Source organism: Salmo salar, chromosome ssa27, assembly GCF_905237065.1.
Source record: "Salmo salar chromosome ssa27, Ssal_v3.1, whole genome shotgun sequence".
NCBI lineage: Eukaryota > Metazoa > Chordata > Actinopteri > Salmoniformes > Salmonidae > Salmo > Salmo salar.
The window spans coordinates 23,530,001-23,547,920 of NC_059468.1; the positions used below are offsets into that span (position 1 = coordinate 23,530,001).

The following is a 17,920-nucleotide window of genomic DNA, read 5'->3' on the forward strand; positions in this document are numbered from 1 at the left end:
CATAACGTTTCTCTCTCTCTCTCTCCTCTTCATAACGTTTGTCTCTCTCTCTCTCTCTCTCTCTCTCCTCTTCATAACGTTTGTCTCTCCCTCTCTCTCCCTTCTTCATAACGTTTGTCTCTCTCTCTCTCTCCTCTTCATAACGTTTGTCTCTCTCTCTCCCCTCTTCATAACGTTTGTCTCTCTCTCTCTCTCCTCTTCATAACGTTTCTCTCTCTCTCTCTCCCCCTCTTCAAAACGTTTGTCTCTCTCTCTCTCTCTCTCTCTCCTCTTCATAACGTTTCTCTCTCTCTCTCTCTCCTCTTCATAACGTTTGTCTCTCTCTCTCTCTCTCCCCTCTTCATAACGTTTGTCTCTCCCTCTCTCGCCCCTCTTCATAACATTTGTCTCTCTCTCTCTCTCCTCTTCATAACGTTTCTCTCTCTCTCTCTCCTCTTCATAACATTTGTCTCTCTCTCTCTCTCTCCTCTTCATAACGTTTCTCTCTCTCTCTCCTCTTCATAACGTTTCTCTCTCTCTCTCCTCTTCATAACGTTTCTCTCTCTCTCTCTCTCTCCTCTTCATAACGTTTCTCTCTCTCTCTCTCTCTCTCCTCTTCATAACGTTTGTCTCTCTCTCTCATCTTCATAACGTTTGTCTCTCTCTCTCTCTCTCCTCTTCATAACGTTTGTCTCTCTCTCTCTCCTCTTCATAACGTTTGTCTCTCTCTCTCCTCTTCATAATGTTTGTCTCTCTCCTCTTCATAACATTTGTCTCTCTCCTCTTCATAACGTTTGTCTCTCTCTCTCTCTCCCCTCTTCATAACGTTTCTCTCTCTCTCTCCTCTTCATAACGTTTGTCTCTCTCTCTCTCCTCTTCATAACGTTTGTCTCTAACTCTCTCCCCTCTTCATAATGTTTGTCTCTCTCTCTCTCTCTCCTCTTCATAACGTTTGTCTCTCTCTCTCCTCTTCATAACGTTTGTCTCTCTCTCTCTCTCCTCTTCATAACGTTTGTCTCTCTCTCTCTCCTCTTCATAACATTTGTCTCTCCTCTTCATAACGTTTGTCTCTCTCTCTCTCTCTCTCCTCTTCATAACGTTTGTCTCTCTCTCTCTCTCCTCTTCATAACGTTTGTCTCTCTCTCTCTCTCCTCTTCATAACGTTTGTCTCTCTCTCTCTCCTCTTCATAACGTTTGTCTCTCTCTCTCCTCTTCATAACGTTTGTCTCTCTCTTTCTCTCCTCTTCATAACGTTTGTCTCTCTCTCTCTCTCTCTCTTCTCTCCTCTTCATAACGTTTGTCTCTCTCTGCTTCATAACGTTTGTCTCTCTCTCTCTCTCCTCTTTATAACGTTTGTCTCTCTCTCTCTCCCCTCTTCATAACGTTTGTCTCTCTCTCTCCTCTTCATAACGTTTGTCTCTCTCTCTCTCTCTCTCCCCTCTTCATAACGTTTGTCTCTCTCTCTCTCTCTCTCTCTCTCTCCTCTTCATAACGTTTGTCTCTCTCTCTCCGCTTCATAACGTTTGTCTCTCTCTCTCTCTCTCTCCTCTTCATAACGTTTGTCTCTCTCTCTCCGCTTCATAACATTTGTCTCTCTCTCTCTCTCTCTCTCTCCTCTTCATAACGTTTGTCTCTCTCTCTCTCCGCTTCATAACGTTTGTCTCTCTCTCTCTCTCTCCTCTTCATAACGTTTGTCTCTCTCTCTCCGCTTCATAACGTTTGTCTCTCTCTCTCTCTCTCTCCTCTTCATAACGTTTGTCTCTCTCTCTCTCTCCTCTTCATAACGTTTGTCTCTCTCTCTCTCTCTCCTCTTCATAACGTTTGTCTCTCTCTCTCTCTCTCTCCTCTTCATAACGTTTGTCTCTCTCTCTCTCTCTCTCTCTCTTCATAACGTTTGTCTCTCTCTCTCTCCCTCTTCATAACGTTTGTCTCTCTCAACTCTTCATAACGTTTGTCTCTCTCTCTCTCCCCACTTCATAACATTTGTCTCTCTCTCTCTCTCTCTCCTCTTCATAACGTTTGTCTCTCTCCTCTTCATAATGTTTGTCTCTCTCTCTCTCCCAACTCTTCATAACGTTTGTCTCTCTCTCTCTCCCCTCTTCATAACATTTGTCTCTCTCTCTCTCTCCTCTTCATGACGTTTGTCTCTCTCTCTCCCCTCTTCATAACGTTTGTCTCTCTCTCTCCTCTTCATAACGTTTGTCTCTCTCTCTCTCCCCTCTTCATAACGTTTCTCTCTCTCTCCTCTTCATAACGTTTCTCTCTCTCTCTCCCCTCTTCATAACGTTTGTCTCTCTCTCTCCTCTTCATAACGTTTGTCTCTCTCTCTCTCCCCTATTCATAACATTTCTCTCTCTCTCTCTCTCTCTCTCTCCTCTTCATAAAGTTTGTCTCTCTCTCTCTCTCTCCTCTTCATAACGTTTGTCTCTCTCTCTCCCCTCTTCATAACGTTTGTCTCTCTCTCTCTCTTTTTCTCTCTCTCTCTCTCCTCTTCATAACGTTTGTCTCTCTCTCTCTCTCTCTGCCCTCTTCATACCGTTTGTCTCTCTCTCTCTCTCCTCTTCATAACGTTTGTCTCTCTCTCCCTCTCTCTCTCCCCTCTTCATAACGTTTGTCTCTCTCTCTCTCTCCTCTTCATAATGTTTGTCTCTCTCTCTCTCCCCTCTTCATAACGTTTGTCTCTCTCTCTCCCCTCTTCATAACGTTTGTCTCTCTCTCTCTCTCCCCTCTTCATAACGTTTGTCTCTCTCTCTCTCCTCTTCATAACATTTGTCTCTCTCTCTCTCCTCTTCATAATGTTTCTCTCTCTCTCCTCTTCATAACGTTTGTCTCTCTCTCTCCTCTTCATAACGTTTGTCTCTCTCTCTCTCCCCTCTTCATAACTTTTCTCTCTCTCTCTCTCTCCTCTTCATAACGTTTGTCTCTCTCTCTCTCTCCTCTTCATAACTTTTGTCTCTCTCTCTCTCTCTCCTCTTCATAACGTTTGTCTCTCTCTCTCTCTCTCTCCTCTTCATAACGTTTGTCTCTCTCTCTCTCCTCTTCATAACGTTTGTCTCTCTCTCTCTCTCTCTCCTCTTCATAACGTTTGTCTCTCTCTCTCTCCTCTTCATAACGTTTGTCTCTCTCTCTCTCTCTCTTCTCCTCTTCATAACGTTTGTCTCTCTCTCTCTCTCTCTCTCCTCTTCATAACGTTTGTCTCTCTCTCTCTCCTCTTCATAACGTTTGTCTCTCTCTCTCTCTCTCTCTCTCTCTCTCTCTCTCTCCTCTTCATAACGTTTGTCTCTCTCTCTCTCTCCTCTTCATAACGTTTCACTCTCTCTCTCTCCTCTTCATAACGTTTGTCTCTCTCTCTCTCTCCCTCTTCATAACGTTTGTCTCTCTCTCTCCCCTCTTCATAACGTTTGTCTCTCTCTCTCCCCTCTTCATAACGTTTGTCTCTCTCTCTCCTCTTCATAACGTTTGTCTCTCTCTCCCCTCTTCATAACGTTTCTCTCTCTCTCTCTCTCGCTCTCTCCTCTTCATAAAGTTTGTCTCTCTCTCTCTCCTCTTCATAACGTTTGTCACTCTCTCTCTCTCCTCTTCATAACGTTTGTCTCTCTCTCCCCTCTTCATAACGTTTGTCTCTCTCTCTCTCCCCTCTTCATAACGTTTGTCTCTCTCTCTCTCCCCTCTTCATAACGTTTGTCTCTCTCTCTCTCCCCTCTTCATAACGTTTGTCTCTCTCTCTCTCTCCTCTTCATAACGTTTGTCTCTCTCTCTCTCCCCTCTTCATAACGTTTGTCTCTCTCTCTCTCTCCTCTTCATAACGTTTGTCTCTCTCTCTCTCTCTCTCTCTCTCCTCTTCATAACGTTTCTCTCTCTCTCTCTCTCTCTCTTCATAACGTTTCTCTCTCTCTCCCCTCTTCATAACGTTTCTCTCTCTCTCTCTCTCTCTCCTCTTCATAACGTTTGTCTCTCAACCTCCTCTTCATAACGTTTGTCTCTCTCTCTCTCTCTCCTCTTCATAACGTTTGTCTCTCTCTCTCTCTCCTCTTCATAACGTTTGTCTCTCGCTCTCTCCCCTCTTCATAACGTTTGTCTCTCTCTCTCTCTCCTCTTCATAACGTTTCTCTCTCTCTCTCTCCTCTTCATAACGTTTGTCTCTCTCTCTCCCCTCTTCATAACGTTTGTCTCTCTCCCTCTCTCTCCGCTTCATAACGTTTCTCTCTCTCTCTCTCCGCTTCATAACGTTTGTCTCTCTCTCCCTCTCCTCTTCATAACGTTTGTCTCTCTCTCTCTCCCCTCTTCATAACGTTTGTCTCTCTCTCTCTCCCCTCTTCATAACGTTTGTCTCTCTCTCTCTCCCCTCTTCATAACGTTTGTCTCTCTCTCTCTCTCCTCTTCATAACGTTTGTCTCTCTCTCTCTCCCCTCTTCATAACGTTTGTCTCTCTCTCTCTCTCCTCTTCATAACGTTTGTCTCTCTCTCTCTCTCCCCTCTTCATAACGTTTGTCTCTCTCTCTCTCTCCCCTCTTCATAACGTTTGTCTCTCTCTCTCTCCCCTCTTCATAACGTTTGTCTCTCTCTCTCTCCCCTCTTCATAACGTTTGTCTCTCTCTCTCTCCCCTCTTCAGAACGTTTGTCTCTCTCTCTCTCTCCCCCTCTTCATAACGTTTGTCTCTCTCTCTCTCTCCCCTCTTCATAACGTTTGTCTCTCTCTCTCTCTCTCCTCTTCATAACGTTTGTCTCTCTCTCTCTCCTCTTCATAACGTTTGTCTCTCTCTCTCTCTCCTCTTCATAACGTTTGTCTCTCTCTCTCTCTCCTCCTCATAACGTTTCTCTCTCTCTCTCCCTCTCTCTCTCTCTCTCTCTCTCTCCTCTTCATAACGTTTGTCTCTCTCTCTCTCCCCTCTTCATAACGTTTCTCTCTCTCGCTCTCTCCTCTTCATAACGTTTGTCTCTCTCTCTCTCTCCTCTTCATAACGTTTCTCTCTCTCCCCTCTCTCTCTCTCTCTCTCTCCTCTTCATAACGTTTGTCTCTCTCTCCCCTCTTCATAACGTTTGTCTCTCTCTCTCTCCCTTCTTCATAACGTTTGTCTCTCTCTCCCTCTCTCTCTCCTCTTCATAACATTTGTCTCTCTCTCTCTCCTCTTCATAATGTTTCTCTCTCTCTCCTCTTCATAACGTTTGTCTCTCTCTCTCCTCTTCATAACGTTTGTCTCTCTCTCTCTCCCCTCTTCATAACTTTTCTCTCTCTCTCTCTCTCCTCTTCATAACGTTTGTCTCTCTCTCTCTCCTCTTCATAACGTTTGTCTCTCTCTCTCTCCACTTCATAACGTTTGTCTCTCTCTCTCTCTCTCTCCTCTTCATAACGTTTGTCTCTCTCTCTCTCCTCTTCATAACGTTTGTCTCTCTCTCTCTCCTCTTCATAACGTTTGTCTCTCTCTCTCTCTCTCTCCTCTTCATAACGTTTGTCTCTCTCTCTCTCCTCTTCATAACGTTTGTCTCTCTCTCTCTCTCTCTCTCTCCTCTTCATAACGTTTGTCTCTCTCTCTCTCTCTCTCTCCTCTTCATAACGTTTCACTCTCTCTCTCTCCTCTTCATAACGTTTGTCTCTCTCTCTCTCTCTCTCCTCTTCATAATGTTTCTCTCTCTCTCTCCTCTTCATAACGTTTGTCTCTCTCTCTCTCCTCTTCATAACGTTTGTCTCTCTCTCTCTCTCTCTCTCTCTCTCTCTCTCTCTCCCCTCTTCATAACGTTTGTCTCTCTCTCTCTCCTCTTCATAACGTTTCACTCTCTCTCTCTCCTCTTCATAACGTTTGTCTCTCTCTCTCTCTCCCCTCTTCATAACGTTTGTCTCTCTCTCTCCCCTCTTCATAACGTTTGTCTCTCTCTCTCCCCTCTTCATAACGTTTGTCTCTCTCTCTCCTCTTCATAACGTTTGTCTCTCTCTCCCCTCTTCATAACGTTTCTCTCTCTCTCTCTCTCGCTCTCTCCTCTTCATAAAGTTTGTCTCTCTCTCTCTCCTCTTCATAACGTTTGTCTCTCTCTCTCTCTCTCTCCCTCTCTCTCTCCTCTTCATAACGTTTGTCTCTCTCTCTCTCTCTCTCTCCTCTTCATAACGTTTCTCTCTCCCTCTCCTCTTCATAACGTTTGTCTCTCTCTCTCTCTCTCTCTCTGTCCTCTTCATAACGTTTGTCTCTCTCTCTCTCCTCTTCATAACGTTTGTCTCTCTCTCTCTCTCCTCTTCATAACGTTTGTCTCTCTCTCTCTCCTCTTCATAACGTTTGTCTCTCTCTCTCTCTCTCCTCTTCATAACGTTTCTCTCTCTCTCCCCTCTTCATAACGTTTCTCTCTCTCTCTCTCTCTCTCCTCTTCATAACGTTTGTCTCTCAACCTCCTCTTCATAACGTTTGTCTCTCTCTCTCTCTCTCCTCTTCATAACGTTTGTCTCTCTCTCTCTCTCCTCTTCATAACGTTTGTCTCTCTCTCTCTCCCCTCTTCATAACGTTTGTCTCTCTCCCTCTCTCTCCGCTTCATAACGTTTCTCTCTCTCTCTCTCCGCTTCATAACGTTTGTCTCTCTCTCCCTCTCCTCTTCATAACGTTTGTCTCTCTCTCTCTCCCCTCTTCATAACGTTTGTCTCTCTCTCTCTCCCCTCTTCATAACGTTTGTCTCTCTCTCTCTCCCCTCTTCATAACGTTTGTCTCTCTCTCTCCTCTTCATAACGTTTGTCTCTCTCTCTCTCCCCTCTTCATAACGTTTGTCTCTCTCTCTCTCTCCTCTTCATAACGTTTGTCTCTCTCTCTCTCTCTCTCCCCTCTTCATAACGTTTGTCTCTCTCTCTCTCTCCCCTCTTCATAACGTTTGTCTCTCTCTCTCTCTCCCCTCTTCATAACGTTTGTCTCTCTCTCTCTCCCCTCTTCATAACGTTTGTCTCTCTCTCTCTCCCCTCTTCATAACGTTTGTCTCTCTCTCTCTCTCCTCTTCATAACGTTTGTCTCTCTCTCTCTCTCTCCCCTCTTCATAACGTTTGTCTCTCTCTCTCTCTCCCCTCTTCATAACGTTTGTCTCTCTCTCTCTCTCTCCTCTTCATAACGTTTGTCTCTCTCTCTCTCCTCTTCATAACGTTTGTCTCTCTCTCTCTCCTCTTCATAACGTTTGTCTCTCTCTCTCTCTCCTCCTCATAATGTTTCTCTCTCTCTCTCCCTCTCTCTCTCTCTCTCTCTCTCTCCTCTTCATAACGTTTGTCTCTCTCTCTCTCCCCTCTTCATAACGTTTCTCTCTCTCGCTCTCTCCTCTTCATAACGTTTGTCTCTCTCTCTCTCTCCTCTTCATAACGTTTCTCTCTCTCCCTCTCTCTCTCTCTCTCTCTCCTCTTCATAACGTTTGTCTCTCTCTCCCCTCTTCATAACGTTTGTCTCTCTCTCTCTCCCTTCTTCATAACGTTTGTCTCTCTCTCCCTCTCTCTCTCCTCTTCATAACGTTTCTCTCTCTCTCTCCTCTTCATAACGTTTCTCTCTCTCTCTCTCCTCTTCATAACGTTTGTCTCTCTCTCTCTCTCTCTCTCTCTCCCCTCTTCATAACGTTTGTCTCTCTCTCTCCCTCTCTCTCTCCTCTTCATAACGTTTCTCTCTCTCTCTCTCCTCTTCATAACGTTTGTCTCTCTCTCTCTCTCCTCTTCATAACGTTTGTCTCTCTCTCTCCTCTTCATAACGTTTGTCTCTCTCTCTCTCTCCCTCTTCATAACGTTTGTCTCTCTCTCTCTCTCTCTCTCTCCTCTTCATAACGTTTGTCTCTCTCTCTCTCTCCCCTCTTCATAACGTTTGTCTCTCTCGCTCTCTCTCTCTCCTCTTCATAACGTTTGTCTCTCTCTCTCTCTCCTCTTCATAACGTTTGTCTCTCTCTCTCTCTCTCCTCTTCATAACGTTTGTCTCTCTCTCTCTCTCCCCTCTTCATAACGTTTGTCTCTCTCGCTCTCTCTCCCCTCTTCATAATGTTTGTCTCTCTCTCTCCCCTCTTCATAACGTTTGTCTCTCTCGCTCTCTCTCCTCTTCATAACGTTTCTCTCTCTCTCTCTCTCTCTCCCCTCTTCATAATGTTTCTCTCTCTCTCTCTCTCCCCTCTTCATAATGTTTCTCTCTCTCTCTCGTTTGTCTCTCTCTCTCTCTCCTCTTCATAACGTTTCTCTCTCTCTCTCTCTCTCTCCCCTCTTCATAATGTTTCTCTCTCTCTCTCTCTCCCCTCTTCATAACGTTTGTCTCTCTCTCTCTCCTCTTCATAACGTTTCTCTCTCTCTCCTCTTCATAACGTTTCTCTCTCTCCCCTCTTCATAATGTTTGTCTCTCTCTCTCTCCCCTCTCTCCCCTCTTCATAATGTTTCTCTCTCTCTCTTTTTCTCCCCTCTTCATAACGTTTCTCTCTCTCTCCTCTTCATAACGTTTCTCTCTCTCTCTCTCCTCTTCATAACGTTTGTCTCTCTCTCTCTCTCCCCTCTTCATAACGTTTCTCTCTCTCCTCTTCATAACGTTTGTCTCTCTCTCTCCCCTCTTCATAACGTTTGTCTCTCTCTCTCTCCCCTCTTCATAACGTTTCTCTCTCTCTCTCTCCCCTCTTCATAACGTTTTTCTCTCTCTCTCTCTCTCTCTCTCAACACTGTTTCTCAACTCACCAACAGACTCTATTGTCTTCTTCCTTTGACCACTCAGAAGAAAACTAGAGCTTGAGAACTGATATGACAGAGATGTGAGATGACTGTCTGATACACTGGTAAGCAACACACCCCCAAACCAGACTGACACTAGCCCACAGACTGAAATAGATATATATATCTATCTATCTATCTCTCTCTCTCTCTCATGGGTGATACCCTGTACTAAACAGACATTTGCATACTCTCTCATGGGTGATACCCTGTACTAAACATACATTTGCATACTCTCTCATGGGTGATACCCTGTACTAAACAGACATTTGCATAGATTTAAAAAAGCAGCGACACTATATAAAAATAGTGTTTTGGAGATACGCCATGTCAAGACACTCATTCCACCCCCCCTGCAGGAAAAGACACTGGGTGTGCAGGCTTCTGCTCCAGCACCTGATTCAGCTAATCAAGGTCCTGATGACAAGCTGATTAGTAGACTCATGTTAAAGCAGGGATGGATCAAAAGCTTGCACACCCAGCAACTCTCAAGGAGGGATGGCCACCCTTGATCTACAGGCAGCCGCCACTCTCCCACCCCTCAAACAGTTAGAAGGTTACTGGTTCATATCCCACCTAAACCACTACACGCTCTAGCTAACAGACATGGAGGGGTTTTCAAACATAAACCATTTTCTCAGGACTGAAAACTCATACACACACCACCCTCATTCATCACAATAACAAACATCCAAACACACCGTTTCCTGCCCCATCTACTTCAGATAAACGGCTCCCTGCTGGGCATTCACAACACACACACACACACACACACACACACACACACACACCTACAGTTGAAGTCAGAAGTTTACATACACTTAGGTTGGAGTCATTAAAACTCGTTTTTCAACCACTCCACAAATTTCTTGTTAACGAACTATAGTTTTGGCAAGTCGGTTAGGACATCTACTTTGTGCATGACACAAGTAATTTTTCCAACAATTGTTTACAGACAGATTATTTCACTTATAATTCACTGTATCACAATTCCAGTGGGTCAGAATTGTACATACACTAAGTAGATTGTGCCTTTAAACAGCTTGGAAAATTCCAGAAAAAAATCTCATGGCTTTGGAAGCTTCTGATATGCTAATTGACATCAGTTGAGTCAATTGGAGGTGTACCTGTGGATGTATTTCAAGGCCTACCTTCAAACTCAGTGCCTCTTTGTTTGACATCATGGGAAAATCAAAAGAAATCAGCCAAGACCTCAAAAAGAAAATTGTAGACCTCCACAGGTCTGGTTCATCCTTGGGAGCAATTTCCAAATGCCTGAAGGTACCATGTTCATCTGTACAAACAATAGTACGGAAGTATAAACACCATGGGACCATGCAGCCATCATACCACTCAGGAAGGAGACATGTTCTGTCTCCTAGAGATGAACGTACTTTGGTGTGAAAAGTGCAAATCAATCCCAGAACAACAGCAAAGGACCTTGTGAAGATGCTGGAGGAAACAGGTACAAAAGTATCTATATCCACAGTAAAACGAGTCCTATATCGACATAACCTGAAAGGCAGCTCAGCAAGGAAGAAGCCACTGCTCCAAAACCGCCATAAAAAAAGTCAGACTTCGCTTTGCAACTGCACATGGGGACAAAGATCGTACTTTTTGGAGAAATGTCCTCTGGTCTGTTTCGGTTTGGCCATAATGACCATCATTATGTTTGGAGGAAAAAGGGGGAGGCTTGCAAGCCAAAGAACACCATCCCAACCGTGAGGCACGGGTGTGGCAGCATCATGTTGTGGGAGTGCTTTGCTGCAGGAGGGACTGGTGCACTTCACAAAATAGATGGAATCATGAGGTAGGAAAATTATGTGGATATATTGACACAACATCAAGACATCAGTCAGGAAGTTAAAGTTTGGTCGCAAATGGGTCTTCCAAATGGACAATGACCCCAAGCATACTTCCAAAGTTGTGGCAAAATGGCTTAAGAACAACAAAGTCAAGGTATTGGAGTGGCCATCACAAAGCCCTGACCTCAATCCTATAGAACATTTGTGGGCAGAACTGAAAAAGCGTGTGCGAGCAAGGAGGCCTACAAACCTGACTCAGTTACACCAGCTCTGTCAGGAGGAATGGGCCAAAATTCACCCAACTTATTGTGGGAAGCTTGTGGAAGGCCACCGGAAACGTTTGACCCAAGTTAAACAATTTAAAGGCAATGCTACCAAATACTAATTGAGTGTATGTACACTTCTGACCCACTGGGGATGTGATGAAAAAAATAAAAGCTGAAATAAATCACTCTACTATTATTCTGACATTTCACATTCTTAAAATAAAGTGGTGATCCTAACTGACCTAAAACAGGGATTTTTTACTAGGATTAAATGTCAGGAATTGTGAAAAGCTGAGTTGAAATGTATTTGGCTAAGGTGTATGTAAACTTCCCACTTCATCTGTATGTGGCGTAAATTTCAGTTGGTATACAGAATTAGAATCCATACTCATTCTTCCCTTTCTCACTCTCTCTCCTGGCTAACAGGAAACACCACAGGATGCAGAGTGAGTGAAGCAGGAGTGATAGGACACTGCGAAGTGAGCTGTCACTGAGCCCAACATTCTTTTTTCTCAAAGTATAAACTTCAATGTAGTGAAAGAGAGCAAGAGAGGATAGTGGGGAAATACAGAGAAGGGGGGAGAAAGAGACCGAGGCAGGGAGAGAGAGAGAGGCAAAGAGGGGTGATAGTGAGAGGAACCGTGGGAGGTGGGGGACAGAAAGAGAGAGAGAGGCAGAGAGGGGGGGTAGTGAGAGGAACAGTGGGAAGTGGGGGACAGAAAGAGAGAGAGAGAGGCAGAGACTGGGGATAGTGAGAGGAACAGTGGGAAGTGGGGGACAGAGAGAGAGTAATGTAGGGGGAGGGAGGGGATGGAAAAGTTCTGGGAAGTCAGGTGTCTCAGGGACTTCCTGTTTCCACGTGATGTCATTACATCCTCCTCCAGAGAGAAATGGAGCGCAAGAGTGAAAGAAGGTTTCAGTGTGCGTCAAAGAAAGACTGACGGAGAAAAAGTGTTTGAAAGCTGAAGTGAAGTGCACAATGGCAGTACCTGAGATTCTGATAGCAGTAACCTTCTGGCTGCTGCTTCACGTCACAGACACATTCCCCCCGTCAGACCCGGGAATCAAACCAGCAACCTTCCACTTACTGGTGCACCCCTCTAAACTCCAGGTGGGGTTAAGGTTGTGTTAAGGTTGTACTAGTATTCTCTGTAGTAACTCAACTGTGTCATGGTGGGAAAGCGGAGTTTGCAGCCCCACAGCTAGGCTACGCCCACTTCCTTCCGCACAGCCCAGGGGCTAAAGGCAGGAAGTGAATTCGTAGAGAAACAAGATGTGATGAAGCCAGGCTTCAGATAGCCTAATCACGTCTCTCTCCCTCCCTACATCTTCTCTTGTTCTCTCACTGTTTCTCCTCTCTCCAGTACCAAACCTGAAGGGACAGTGAAGCAGTGCTCCACGTCTGAATTTGCATAGCCTTGATCTCTAGCCTACAACTACAACTAGTAGGAGGGCTTATGTGAATAGCCTACAGAACAGACCCACCGTAGCCTGCCTCTGGCCTACTACCAACAGGTCTGGATCTTTATGGCACACAGACTGCGCTGCGCACCCTGTAATCCACAGAGCTTAAGGTTCAAGCCCCTGCTCCCTTTTCTCTCCTATAAGTCAATTCCGTTATTGCTCTGTAATTTGATTTCAAAATAACTGACTTGACAGGCTCAGTGTGAACTGCAGGCTACAGCACGACAAGGGAAGTGTTGCTGGCATAAGCACCACCGCATTTTGCGCAGCACTTCACTCTTCACTGGCCAAACTTCCTTCTTTTTTTAAATGCCCAAAGTTTCTCAACACACTCATTCAGCAATAACAAAAAGGACACGGTTTCACAAACATTTTGGTTTGATTAAATAACAGAGTGATTTTAAAAAAAGGGTTTGTGAGAGAAGCGCAAGATGTGTCTGTGGCCAAGCTCTGGGAAACCCTCACATGGGCACCGAAACCAGGTACTTAGTCCAGAATATCACTTTAACACAATGAGAGAGAGAGAGAGAGAGAGACACACAGAGGTTATGAAGGGGGGAGAGAGAGCAACACAGAGGTTATGAAGGGGGGAGAGAGAGCAACACAGAGGTTATGAAGGGGGGAGAGAGAGCAACACAGAGGTTATGAAGGGGAGAGAGAGAGAGCAACACAGAGGTTCTGAAGGGGGAGAGAGAGAGACAGAGGTTCTGAGGGGGTAGAGAGAGAGACAGAGGTTCTGAAGGGGAGAGAGAGAGACAGAGGTTCTGAAGGGGGGAGAGAGAGAGAGACAGAGGTTCTGAAGGGGGGAGAGAGAGAGACAGAGGTTCTGAAGGGGGGGAGAGAGAGAGAGACAGAGGTTCTGAAGGGGAGAGAGAGAGAGAGAGAGACAGAGGTTCTGAAGGGGGGAGAGAGAGACAGAGGTTCTGAAGGGGGGAGAGAGAGAGAGACAGAGGTTCTGAAGGGGGGAGAGAGAGACAGAGGTTCTGAAGGGGGGGAGAGAGACAGAGGTTCTGAAGGGGGGGAGAGACAGAGGTTCTGAAAGGGGGAGAGAGAGACAGAGGTTCTGAAGGGGAGAGAGAGACAGAGGTTCTGAAGGGGGAGAGAGAGACAGAGGTTCTGAAGGGGGGGGAGAGAGAGAGAGACAGAGGTTCTGAAGGGGGGACAGAGAGAGAGAGACACACACAGAGGCTCTGAAGGGGGAGAGAGAGAGGTTCTGAAGGGGGAGAGAGAGAGACAGGTTTTGAAGGGGGGAGAGAGAGACGCAGAGGTTCTGAAGGGGAGAGAGAGAGAGAGAGAGAGAGAGAGAGAGAGACAGGTTCTGAAGGGGGGAGAGAGAGAGAGAGGTTCTGAAGGGGGAGAGAGAGAGACAGGTTCTGAAGGGGGGAGAGAGAGAGACAGGTTCTGAAGGGGGGAGAGAGAGAGACAGAGGTTCTGAAGTGGGGAGGGAGAGAGAGACAGGTTCTGAAGGGGGAGAGAGAGAGAGACAGGTTCTGAAGGGGGAGAGAGAGAGAGAGACAGAGGTTCTGAACTGGGGAGGGAGAGAGAGAGATGCGCATTCATACTGGTGTCTGCTTCAGCACAGATATTGAGGGGAAGGCAAAACAACGTTACAATTTACACTACTACACACAGATGTATTTACTTAGCCATACAAAACACCGACACTTAGTTTAGGCTACAGAGGTTGAGACTCACTTACACTCTCCCACTGCTAAACACACATCGACTGACTTACCGGAGAGCACTACGGGTCGCCCGGCAGAGAAAGGTGTGAACAGCACCGGGGAGGTAAAATTCCAGGCGCTCGAGACAGAACGGGATGAGACAGCTGAGCGCTCCTCGCGTGAGGGAATGTGGATGCGCGGCGCGCTCTCTGTGTCCGGAAGGGTTGGATTGACTGACACGCGCAGTGACTGACGTCCACTCCAAAGCGCGCTCCCTGGATGCTTGTGTCACTCTCACGGAATAAAAAAAAAAAAAATTGGAATCCGGGGCTTCTTAATTACGTCTTGCAACGGAAATCGTTTACCATTTAAGAACCAAACGGAAGCAAATAGAACGAAATGGGAAGGGACCTACATTAATTTGTCCAATAGAAACGATCATTTTCGTTGCAAAACGTTTTCCGTTTGGAGTGAACGGTTTGTTACAAAACGTTGCAACAGACGAAACGTTTTGCAACAGAATGGGCGTAATGAATACAGCCCTGATTTTGACTTTGAATAACAAAATTCATGTAGAAATTGAATTGTTCAAACGCCGGTGCAAAACGTCGGTGCTGTAGCCTTCGCACATCACTGAGCCCAGGAATAGACATGTCCCAGTCAGCTGAACCAGTCCTACCCAAAAAGACAGACACACATTCGCTCTCTGCATCTGGAGACGTGCGAGTGCTACAGGAAGAGGTTAAAGTTTGTGTTGTGTGACTTCGCCTACGGTTTATAACCACCATGTTGTCAACATAGCATCCGTCTGTTCTTTAAGGCTAGATCCGCCATTCTCAGTTGGGAACTAAGTTCTGTGAAACTCCGAATTTGACATTCCAGTAAGAAAAGAGTATACCCTTTATCTCCACCTCGTGGCCAGTCTGGGAACTGTCTGGGAGGTCTTCAGGTATGCCTGCATAAAGCTCTGAAACTTCACACCATGTGTTGATTTTGATAACAAAATACATTTTATTGTACATAAAAAAAATACATGAACCATTCATTCAATTGTCTTATGTATGATCCGAAGCATTAAATGGTAACAGCCACTGTGAACACAGTAGCTAGTACAATAATAGTTTTAACACAGTGCGATGATTGACTGGATCAACCTAACTCTATAATGTGTAGCAGGTTTGATTGCCCAAACACCACCCAACCACCACCCAACCACAAAATAGAGCAGAATAAACATAACATTGACTTATGATCAATCTGAACTGTCGGATTCAGACATTCACTGTATGTAGTCATGTCATGTAGCGTGTGACAGCCCGTAGTCATGTCATGTAGCGTGTGACAGCCCGTAGTCATGTCATGTAGCGTGTGACAGCCCGTAGTCATGTCATGTAGCGTGTGACAGCCCGTAGTGTGTATAGTAGAGCAGCCTGTAGTCATGTCATGTAGCGTGTGACAGCGCGTAGTCATGTCATGTAGCATGACAGCCCGTAGTCATGTCATGTAGCGTGTGACAGCCCGTAGTGTGTATAGTAGAGCAGCCCGTAGTCATGTCATGTAGCGTGTGACAGCCCGTAGTCATGTCATGTAGCGTGTGACAGCCCGTAGTGTGTATAGTAGAGCAGCCCGTAGTCATGTCATGTAGGGTGTGACAGCCCGTAGTCATGTCATGTAGCGTGTGACGGCCCGTAGTCATGTCATGTAGCGTGTGACAGCCCGTAGTAATGTCATGTAGCGTGTGACAGCCCGTAGTCATGTCATGTAGCGTGTGACAGCCCGTAGTCATGTCATGTAGCGTGTGACAGCCCGTAGTCATGTCATGTAGCGTGTGACAGCCCGTAGTCATGTCATGTAGCGTGTGACAGCCCGTAGCCATGTCATGTAGCGTGTGACAGCCCGTAGTCATGTCATGTAGCGTGACAGCCCGTAGCCATGTCATGTAGCGTGTGACAGCCCGTAGCCATGTCATGTAGCGTGTGACAGCCCGTAGCCATGTCATGTAGCGTGAGACAGCCCGTAGTCATGTCATGTAGCGTGTGACAGCCCGTAGTCATGTCATGTAGCGTGTGACAGCCCTGTAGTCATGTCATGTAGCGTGTGACAGCCCGTAGTGTGTATAGTAGAGCAGCCTGTAGTCATGTCATGTAGCGTGTTACAGCCCGTAGTGTGTATAGTAGAGCAGCCTGTAGTCATGTCATGTAGCGTGTGACAGCCCGTAGTCATGTGATGTAGCGTGTGACAGCCCGTAGTGTGTATAGTAGAGCAGCCTGTAGTCATGTCATGTAGCGTGTGACAGCCCGTAGTCATGTCATGTAGCGTGTGACAGCCCGTAGTCATGTCATGTAGCGTGTGACAGCCCGTAGTCATGTCATGTAGTGTGTGACAGCCCGTAGTGTGTATAGTAGAGCAGCCTGTAGTCATGTCATGTAGCGTGTTACAGCCCGTAGTGTGTATAGTAGAGCAGCCTGTAGTCATGTCATGTAGCGTGTGACAGCCCGTAGTCATGTGATGTAGCGTGTGACAGCCCGTAGTGTGTATAGTAGAGCAGCCTGTAGTCATGTCATGTAGCGTGTAACAGCCCGTAGTCATGTCATGTAGCGTGTGACAGCCCGTAGTCATGTCATGTAGCGTGTGACAGCCCGTAGTCATGTCATGTAGCGTGTGACAGCCCGTAGTCATGTCATGTAGCGTGTGACAGCCCGTAGTCATGTCATGTAGTGTGTGACAGCCCGTAGTCATGTCATGTAGTGTGTGACAGCCCGTAGTCATGTCATGTAGGGTGTGACAGCCCGTAGTCATGTCATGTAGCGTGTGACAGCCCGTAGTCATGTCATGTAGCGTGTGACAGCCCGTAGCCATGTCATGTAGCGTGTGACAGCCCGTAGTCATGTCATGTAGCGTGTGACAGCCCGTAGTCATGTCATGTAGCGTGTGACAGCCCGTAGCCATGTCATGTAGCGTGTGACAGCCCGTAGCCATGTCATGTAGCGTGAGACAGCCCGTAGTCATCTCATGTAGCGTGTGACAGCCCGTAGTCATGTCATGTAGCGTGTGACAGCCCTGTAGTCATGTCATGTAGCGTGTGACAGCCCGTAGTGTGTATAGTAGAGCAGCCTGTAGTCATGTCATGTAGCGTGTGACAGCCCGTAGTGTGTATAGTAGAGCAGCCTGTAGTCATGTCATGTAGCGTGTGACAGCCCGTAGCCATGTCATGTAGCGTGTTACAGCCCGTAGTCATGTCATGTAGTGTGTGACAGCCCGTAGTCATGTCATGTAGTGTGTGACAGCCCGTAGTCATGTCATGTAGCGTGTGACAGCCCGTAGTCATGTCATGTAGCGTGTGACAGCCCGTAGTCATGTCATGTAGCGTGTGACAGCCCGTAGTCATGTCATGTAGCGTGTGACAGCCCGTAGTCATGTCATGTAGCGTGTGACAGCCCGTAGTGTGTATAGTAGAGCAGCCTGTAGTCATGTCATGTAGCGTGTGACAGCCCGTAGTCATGTGATGTAGCGTGTGACAGCCCGTAGTGTGTATAGTAGAGCAGCCTGTAGTCATGTCATGTAGCGTGTGACAGCCCGTAGTCATGTCATGTAGCATGACAGCCCGTAGTCATGTCATGTAGCGTGTGACAGCCCGTAGTGTGTATAGTAGAGCAGCCTGTAGTCATGTCATGTAGCGTGTGACAGCCCGTAGTCGTGTCATGTAGCATGTGAGCCCGTAGTCATGTCATGTAGCGTGTGACAGCCCGTAGTGTGTATAGTAGAGCAGCCTGTAGTCATGTCATGTAGCGTGTGACAGCCCGTAGTGTGTATAGTAGAGCAGCATGTAGTCATGTCATGTAGCGTGTGACAGCCCGTAGTGTGTATAGTAGAGCAGCCTGTAGTCATGTCATGTAGCGTGTGACAGCCCGTAGTGTGTATAGTAGAGCAGCCTGTAGTCATGTCATGTAGCGTGTGACAGCCCGTAGTGTGTATAGTAGAGCAGCCTGTAGTCATGTCATGTAGCGTGTGACAGCCCGTAGTGTGTATAGTAGAGCAGCCTGTAGTCATGTCATGTAG

At 46.4% G+C, this 17,920-nt stretch overlaps 2 protein-coding genes across 15 annotated transcripts in view; both read right to left on the reverse strand.

Annotated features, from left to right (window-relative positions):
* Positions 1-14,207, reverse strand: part of LOC106588771 (proto-oncogene tyrosine-protein kinase Yrk-like) — a 20,946-nt gene extending 6,739 nt beyond the window's left edge. Inside the window, exon 1 of one of the 3 annotated variants that reach the window (XM_014178169.2) lies at positions 13,933-14,207. The gene's annotated coding sequence lies outside the window, so the exon portion shown is untranslated. Of the gene's footprint in view, positions 1-11,722; positions 11,943-13,932 lie in introns of those variants that run through there. The other 2 variants (XM_014178171.2, XM_014178170.2) reach the window with 2 other exon arrangements.
* A 641-nt stretch (positions 14,208-14,848) lies between these two features.
* On the reverse strand, positions 14,849-17,916 carry LOC123723875 (flocculation protein FLO11). Of its 12 annotated transcripts, none has more exons than XM_045709487.1 (6): positions 17,688-17,916; positions 17,418-17,497; positions 17,091-17,363; positions 16,174-16,921; positions 15,419-15,592; positions 14,849-15,252 (listed from the first exon to the last, which is right to left on the reverse strand). In XM_045709487.1, exons 2-6 carry the CDS (start codon positions 17,457-17,459, stop codon positions 15,011-15,013), a joined length of 1,479 nt encoding a protein of 492 aa, XP_045565443.1. In that variant the 5' UTR covers positions 17,460-17,497; positions 17,688-17,916; the 3' UTR covers positions 14,849-15,010. The 12 variants fall into 12 exon arrangements, with proteins under 12 accessions (XP_045565443.1, XP_045565448.1, XP_045565437.1 ...); XM_045709492.1 differs by adding an exon at positions 16,937-17,044 and having other exon boundaries at positions 16,174-16,425; positions 17,285-17,338; positions 17,369-17,916; XM_045709481.1 differs by having other exon boundaries at positions 17,091-17,497.
* Positions 17,917-17,920: the final 4 nt, after the last annotated feature.